The sequence below is a fragment of the Caenorhabditis elegans genome, chromosome IV, assembly GCF_000002985.6.
Source record: "Caenorhabditis elegans chromosome IV".
Classification (NCBI taxonomy): domain Eukaryota; kingdom Metazoa; phylum Nematoda; class Chromadorea; order Rhabditida; family Rhabditidae; genus Caenorhabditis; species Caenorhabditis elegans.
Genome location: NC_003282.8, coordinates 24,527 through 32,407, shown reverse-complemented (window position 1 = coordinate 32,407; position 7,881 = coordinate 24,527). Strand labels below are relative to the sequence as shown.

General features: G+C 34.7%; 2 protein-coding genes across 2 annotated transcripts; one reads left to right on the top strand and one right to left on the bottom strand.

Moving 5' to 3' along the window:
- Window positions 1–27: 27 nt before the first annotated feature.
- trpl-3 (Ion transport domain-containing protein) lies at window positions 28–5,426 on the bottom strand (the record flags this gene model as incomplete). Its single annotated transcript, NM_001322763.1, has 12 exons — window positions 28–694; window positions 2,262–2,333; window positions 2,379–2,643; window positions 2,691–2,769; window positions 3,065–3,367; window positions 3,731–3,907; window positions 4,078–4,161; window positions 4,439–4,652; window positions 4,699–4,851; window positions 4,973–5,087; window positions 5,134–5,227; window positions 5,277–5,426. 12 exons carry the CDS (start codon window positions 5,424–5,426, stop codon window positions 28–30), a joined length of 2,373 nt encoding a protein of 790 aa, NP_001309495.1.
- Window positions 5,427–6,019: 593 nt separating this feature from the next.
- Window positions 6,020–7,725, top strand: Y38C1AB.7 (Protein containing ALS2cr12 (ALS2CR12) signature; the record flags this gene model as incomplete). The annotated part of the gene is made up of 7 exons (NM_067453.1): window positions 6,020–6,082; window positions 6,133–6,216; window positions 6,263–6,397; window positions 7,050–7,133; window positions 7,183–7,304; window positions 7,421–7,499; window positions 7,573–7,725. The coding sequence occupies 7 exons, from the start codon at window positions 6,020–6,022 to the stop codon at window positions 7,723–7,725; spliced, it is 720 nt and encodes a 239-aa protein (NP_499854.1).
- Between the last annotated feature and the right edge of the window lie 156 nt (window positions 7,726–7,881).

Here is a 7,881-nt window from a genome sequence, read left to right as displayed (position 1 = left end):
AGAATTATAACAATCTCTCAAAAAACATTAAAAATCAATTGGGACTTCTTCCGTGACATCTTTATCGATTTCTCCATCACTTTCATCTTCTTTATTTTCCTCGTGAATAGTTTGTCGTGACGGACCATTTAAGCTAGGTTGTTCACAAATCGGCCTCGCCGACATATCATTCATCATGTACTTAGTTGCAAAGTTATTCAGAGTTGTGAAAAAATCAAAGTCAACAACTTTACCATCGTAGCTCGTAAGCAAATCTTTGATTTCATTCAAGAAATTAGCCGATTTTTCTATTTGAGATCCCTCAACCTTTTGTTCAACACGAGACTGAAGTCTTGACCTTGTCTCGGTGGCTCTATCCCCCATGATTTCTTGTTGCAAAGTTGACATGGCTGACTTCAAATCAGCTTTTCGATTTTGTTGAAAATCATGTCTATCAATTTTCAAAAAGTCCCGAATTTCATCCTCGGCACCATGAAGATTAGTGGTCTCTCTAACAGTTCCCCAAGGATATCCTTCAACAATTTTTATAATCTTCCAAACACATGTGAATCTTTTTGTGAGCCACCGATGATCGCAACAGATATCCGTAACAGTTGTAATCATGAACATTGCGCATAAGAACACAAAAAACATAAGGCGGAACAGTATGTAAATGAGCGATAACGGAGGCGGCAAGAAAAGCTTTGAATCGATTCTGAAACAAGTATAGGTTGAGTGTCATATTCGAAAGTGGCCTCCACTCCTCCAAATATTAGGTTATGGATTTATCTGTGCTGTTTCACAAGAAATGCCCAAGCTTCTTTTTTTTAAATAAAATTCTTTTAGTATGCAAACATTTCTGCCTCCAGAGCCGTTTGACTGAATTTTATAATATTTGACAGCTTACTAGAAATATTTCACCCCACGGGGGAGCAAAAAACTGCACAAAGTTTGGAGCAAAACTGAGCTCAGGGCGGCTTTCCCCAGTTTGAAAAAAATTTTTGTTGCTCTTTTTATCCCCAAAAAACCATGTTTTAATTGAATTAAAATTCGGGTTTTGCTCGGTTTTGTTCCAAATTTATGTGCAAGATACTACTCAGAGAGGTGGATTTTTTGAAAGAAAGTTTGAGTTCATAAGTGCAAAAGGCAAACAGTTGTGATAAAACAAAAGGCCAAAAAATGCCATTTTGCCTAAAAAAAATTTTTTTCCGAAAAAGTAGTTTTTCGTCTTTATCTCAAGTTCTACCTCATCTTTTTTCATACTTTTTTTGTTTACCCCACGTAAAAAAGTACGCTGAACACGATTTTCAACTCAGAAATGAGAAAAGTTCTATGAGTCGGCCGAGCAAGACGAATAAGTGCCACATTTTGCACACTTTCCCATTTTCGCGAATCTACTTTTTCAATCATAACTCGGTCAGTTTTCAAGTTTTCTTAGTTTTCTAAAATTTTACGTGTAGGTCTCATCAAAACGCATCGAGACATATAAAATTTGTAAAACGTTCAGTGGGAAAATTTTTCAAGAAAAAAATAATTCAAAAATTTAGTATTGGGGGGAGTGGTTTCCTGCGTCTCCTGAACATTTTTTCCACTAAAGTTTCGCGGAATGTATTTTTGATTCATAGTTTTTGATTTTATCTAATGGAAGATGAAGTTTCGTGTCATTAACCATGCTCTGCCAAGAGATATTATTTTTTTAATTTTCAGGCCAAAACTTGTTTATTTTCAACAAATCAACCAGTTTACAAGATATAGCCCTCAACTGTACGTCTCCTTTTCGGGAATTCAATAATGAGTACAATCCTGTAATAAAATTTTCAAAAATTCGTTTTCCCGCTGACTAATCAGTGATAAACGGTTTTCAAACATATTTTCTCAAATTGATATTATTGAAGAAAGCGGAATCGAAAGACGACTCCTGTCCAGAAATTTTCCTTCCCTGCATCTCACTGCCGGGTCTCTCCCGCATGGCCGAGTGGTTAGTGCGTATGGCTGTGAATGTTTTGCTCGTTGGCTCGATTCCCCCAACTGACAAATTTTTTTGGGTAATCGGGATTCGAATAGAAATGCTTTTTTAAGCAAAATATGAGTGGGTCTCCTCTCCTCCCATTGGCTCACTGTAATTGTCACGAACCCTCTGACAGGTTCGAGGCGAAGCCTCCGACTGGGGGACTCGCCCTACACCCCCTGCAACTGGCGGGCCCGCAGGGCCCGCTAGTCAAAGAATGTGTCAAAGTGCCAAATGAGGGGAGTGATACAAAAATAATTTTTAAATGTCTCACTTCATCAGCTGTCCATATTTCAAGTAACCATTGTAATAACTACTGTTTTCGGATTCCTTTTCATATTCTTTGCTAAAATTTTAATACATCACTAAAAAACCTTAAGGTTGAACTAACGTCAATTGTGCAGTTAGCAAGTTGACTAGCAAAATTCCAGACACAAAAATATAGCCAAACACCAGAAATGGCATAGCCGAGCTGCGAATTAGGCAGCTCGCCTCTGCGTAGTCCATATCGAAAAATTTCCATATGGTTCGAGAGTAGCTACTGCAGTTTGGCAAACTTCCAATCCGGTCGTCTTCCTGTACTTCTCCAAATATTTCGAATTTTCCTTGTGATGCAAGAATATACAAGAAAGAGCTCTCTGATGAAAAAATTGACCCTGAAATAAAAAAAATAGTAATTTGGTACTTTGCAAGGAAGACCTACTTGATATACTGACATGAATAACCGCCAGCACAAACCAAAACGTGCAGAATATTACGACAAACATTAAAACTGTCTTTATCTGAAACATTAAAAGATTGGAGTAATAAAGAACAATGTGACGGATATATTCAGTCATGATTTGATTACCGACTGAGCTGCTATTACCGACTGAGCTACTTTCGTACATGTTTAATGTAAACCATAGCTGTGCGGCGAGTCAATTGAAAACTCTAACAAAAAAAGTATACTTCTGTTCGTAAATGCATTTTTCGTTTTAGCCAAAATACTGCAAATTCGCCGACTCTCAATTTTCTAAATTTTGGTTAACGGCAAACTCGGCCAATCGAAAAAAATTTAGGGTAGTAAAATCTCACCATCTTCTTCAAAATATGAATGAAGAAACCGAGAGACTTCATGAATTCAAAAAATCGAAGCGTTGAAACAGTTGCAATTGTGAACAAAACACAATAGAGAATTTCGAGAATGATTGGAACAATTGGCCAACCTTTATAGGAAACATCTTTTGAACTCTTCACCAAGAAAACTGGGAAGACGAATTCTTGGGCAACTTCGAGTACCAAAGTAGTGATTACCAAAGCAACACGTGAAAATGCAAGTTTGTAGTCTTTCATAAATAGTTTCCAACCAGCTAATCGGCCACCTTTTGGCATGGACATCTGAATCAATACACTTTTACACGGGGTTTAGAGTGTTTCATTTTTCCATTCAAGCTTGACCTTCGAGTAAAATGCCAAGTTTTTTTCATAAGCAATCACTGTAGATTCTTTTGGAAAATAAGGTATCCACACCTCCAGAGCTCAAATTTAGAAAAAACATTGATTGATAATAAGTTTAAACTACTAACTAGAAAGAATTGTCAAATTGAGATTCGTCGATCATTTTTCTTTGTTCAACACATATTGAGCTTGTCAAGCAAACAAATTATACGAAATTTATCGCGCTAATGTGCAGTTCCGTCGTTTTCCGTAAATCAAAATTCTCAACACTATCACCTATTTTGAGTGTTTTTTTTCACTTGCCGAATAATCGATCGCCTTGATGGTTGTCATTGAAACCTGCGCGAATAATACTGCGAGGACATAGAAAAAAGAAAAATATTGCATGAAATTGTAGTTATCTCTTTTCTCGTAACTGCTGTAAAAAGGAACGAAGCACAGCATATAGGCAAACAGAAAAATGAATAAGACTCGGAAGATCTGGAAATAACATTATTATTATTTATACTGTGCTGCACTAAGTTTGGACTTATTTCTTAGCTTCCTATCAATGATTTGTTACAAGAAATTTTAGAATTTGTCCGACACAATTCTTAGATTTTTGAAAATACTGTTCAAACATTATAAAAATATATTTAAGTTGCACTTACTAAGTGAAAAAGATACTTTCCCGTGGCTGCGCACCCGTTTCGGCTTTTCAGAAGGTTGGTGCACGATCCTTGTGACAAAAGCTTCTGGAATTCTATCAAAAGTTTTGGGCTACAGACTATTTAGGACTGATAGTTTGGTGCGATATTGTAGACACGCAGGCGCCCGAAGCCAATTTGTCTACCAATGCAGCCCGATGACAAGACTATCGACCAATGCGCCACGAGCCTGTTTTTTAAATGTAACTGAGAAAACTTGATAAACTTGATAACCATATTCAAGAAAACCCGGGGAACTAATTACTTTAAAAAAATCTTGTTCGGATAAGTTTTGTAGAGAAATAATGTAATTATATCTGCTCACCATTGCTTTTGCTTTATATGCAATTGCCATGATCTCCTGACTTTTCTGAAATTTTTGAGCCAAATAATCTTGATACTGCATGAATTTTCTTTCTGCCAAAAATGAAAAAGTTGAGGCATAATCAGCTTTCAATGCTTCCATCGCTTGACGCGGTCCCTTGACTCCATTCAAGTTGAGATGATTGATAACTTTACACGCGAGTTCTTCAAGTTGTCTTTAAAATCAGAAATGGCCGTACACTTGCAAACGAGAAAACCTACTCCTTGAGTTGAGCGTAATCATTGCGCTTTAAAACTTGCCCGAAATCCTTAGCGTCTAATAATCGTTTCATAGAATGCGCCACGAAGCACATTACCATTATAGTGTGAAGAGGGTGTGGACATCCCTCCAGCAAATTTTCTTGTTCTTCCCACCTGTAATTATTCTGCAATCATTTCAAAACAACTTTATTGCGATGGGTATTTGGTTTATTTTTTTTGCAATTTCGTATGCAGAAAAAATTGACGACACCAACACTTTGAATTTAGTACGTACTCTTGCTTTTTGCATTGCAAATTTTTCTTAATTTGAATGTTGAGTGCATCCTTTCTACAATATACCGAGGCCAAAATCAAACTGAACGATTTGTAATCTTCCAGGAACAATGTTTCTGAATAAAGTAAAATGGTGAAACTAACTTTGTTAATTTATCTTACCAATTTCAATATTCAGACCTAGCAGCAACATTTTTCGAATTTCATAAAATATCTGTTGATTCTCAGTTATACCAAGTGCAGTGAAAATTTTATACTGAAGATAAAAATGAATTGTTTTAACAGAAAAAAATGAAGATTATTACCTCGTCTTCATAGATTTTAACAATTCTAGTTATGAGTTCACCAGTGGCAATATCTCGAAGAAAGTATTTGTGTTTTCCATTCTGAACAACTGCACCTGGAGACACACTTAGCAATGAATTTGTTGAGAGACTGCAAGAAGAGGACGCCATTACTGGCACAGTTTGTGGCAATACGTAGTACTATTTCTTTTTTGTTTATCAATATTGAAAGGGGGAAATAGATGTTGATAAGACCATCACTTGTGCATCATAATTCTTGAACTTTATGGAATTATATTGTTTTTTTTTTTGAATTTCTTTCAAGACACCGTAATTCCTCTTGTTGTCTTGCAATTATCTTTACTCTGTAAAAAATGTGTTAAATTCTTTTTTTTCAGGAGTATACATAAACGGTAAAAAAAATCAATTTAAAAAAATCAAATTGGTCTTAAAAATCAATAATTTTATAACCTAACCGAATAATTACAATACTTGTGTCCTAAAGTGGTTTATCTTTCAATAGAATCCCTTCAGATTGAAATTATAATTGATGAAGGCTCTGAAATTACGTTAGATGCGAGAACGTGTACGATCTTTATTCTGGTCAATTATTTTCGCTTTATCATTTCCTCAATTTTTGCAAATAGCAATGTTCCTCATCTCTATTTCTCTAGGTTTTTCTTCCAGTTCCCAAAATAAAAAATGATAAGAATTCCACTAGTTCTTTTTCAAATTTTGCGTATACTCACTCTTAGATTTTGAACATGGTGCATCGACTTGATATTTCTAGTGAAATGATCGCGTTTTTCAAAAATTGTGCGAAAAATGTAAGTATTTGTATTAATTTGAATACTTCAGGATTAAGGTCTTGTTTCAGGGAAATTATACGCCGTTCCTGTCAAATTACAGGGGTTTAATTAGAGATATTGGACAGCAATTGGAAAAAGTTTCACTTCCAAATGTAAGTATATAGTAATGCTTATTCAGTATAATAAAATAAATTACAGAATTCACTGGAAAAATTAATGGTTAAACACTTTGCAAATTGTTTTGTCGCACTTCATACAATGAATTCACTAGACGAATTGGCAGCAAGTGCGCCGAAATTTGTGGCTGACTTTAAGCAGGCTATTGGGAATAAAGTGGGAATAAATATTTAACTTTTCAGTAAATTATGGAATTTTTCCAAAAGTTTCTAGAATTTTTCGGCATGTGCTCCAAACTCCAAATCATTTGAATGTTGTAAACTCATGAAAATTTTTCCACAAATTGAGTATTAAAATTTTAATTTTAGGACTGGAACACTTTTTACTGGATATACAGAACCGAATTTGATTAAATATTTTCGGAAGCCAGAAAGCAAAATGTCGTTGATTCCCTTCCCGACTTCCCGGAGGATCAGTTGAATCACTTGGAAGCAAAATTGAGAAAATAGGTCAGAGACAGGAAAAATTGGAACAGTCGGTGTTTAGAATTGAGGTACCTAATTAAATTTTGATTTTAAAAAGATCGACTTGAGCAGCCTAGATAGGAATCAGCTGCCCAAATTAAGTTACTTGGTAAAAATTTTAATTAATTTTTAATCATGGTGCATCGATTGGTAAGTCTTCTTTGGTGTCTCATATCTTGGTGAGAATTTTCGATAAGAGCAATTTTGACTGAAAATGAGTTCAAATCAACCAAAGTTCAGTTACGCAGTGTAAAACTGGATTTTGACCATGGTGCATCTATTGAAAGTTTGTATATTGTCTCACCAAAAAATCGTTTCAAAAACATTATGAAAACAGTTTTCAGAAAACTTTGAAAGAATTGCATGACAATTTCAAATCAAGCGACACTAAACAACAGGGATTAAATAGAAAATTGACAAATAAAATGGTAAAAGCTTTAAAATTTTGATTGTTATCAATTATTTGATACTTTTTAGGAAAGAAATCGATCAGAAATGAAACAGTTCAAAATGGAAATGATGTCTTCATTTAATGGCTTAAAACAAAATATGGACACTAAAATGGAGGAAATGATGCAGCTGATGAGGGCACTGATACAGTATATTAGTTTTTAAAAGTTTTGTGCCAAACGAAATTTTGTCGAAAGTTGACAACTTTTTTGTCTAGAATTGGCAATTTTTTAAAAATTTAAATTTACATGAAGCTTTATTGCAGGGACCTTACGAGTCAAAAACTAGCTCAAAATCCAGAAAGTTCCAAGTGTAGTTTTCCAAACTATGGCCTGGAAATTCAGGTAGGAAATTTTTTTTCAAAGTCTGAAATTCAGACTTTGAAAAAACTCTGAATCCAATTGAATCCAATTTCAGAAAAAGTTTGAAGACATGATTCAAAACATGAAATCTCAGACTGGAAGTGTTTTTGAATTGAAATTGAAAGAAATCGAGCAACTTGAAGCCGAGGCCGAAAACACAATTCCAAAAATACCCAAGAAAGCAGCTGGCTCATCTTCAGAGCATTAAAAGTAAGGATCATATTTAAATTTTTGAAAAAGTTGTGATAAATTTTCAGAAATATAGAGACAACAGAAGAAATTGAAGATCCAGAATTTGAAGAAATGCAAAAAGAATTTGAAAGAAAGCTGAACGAGCAAAATAAAAACAAAAGACGACAAAATG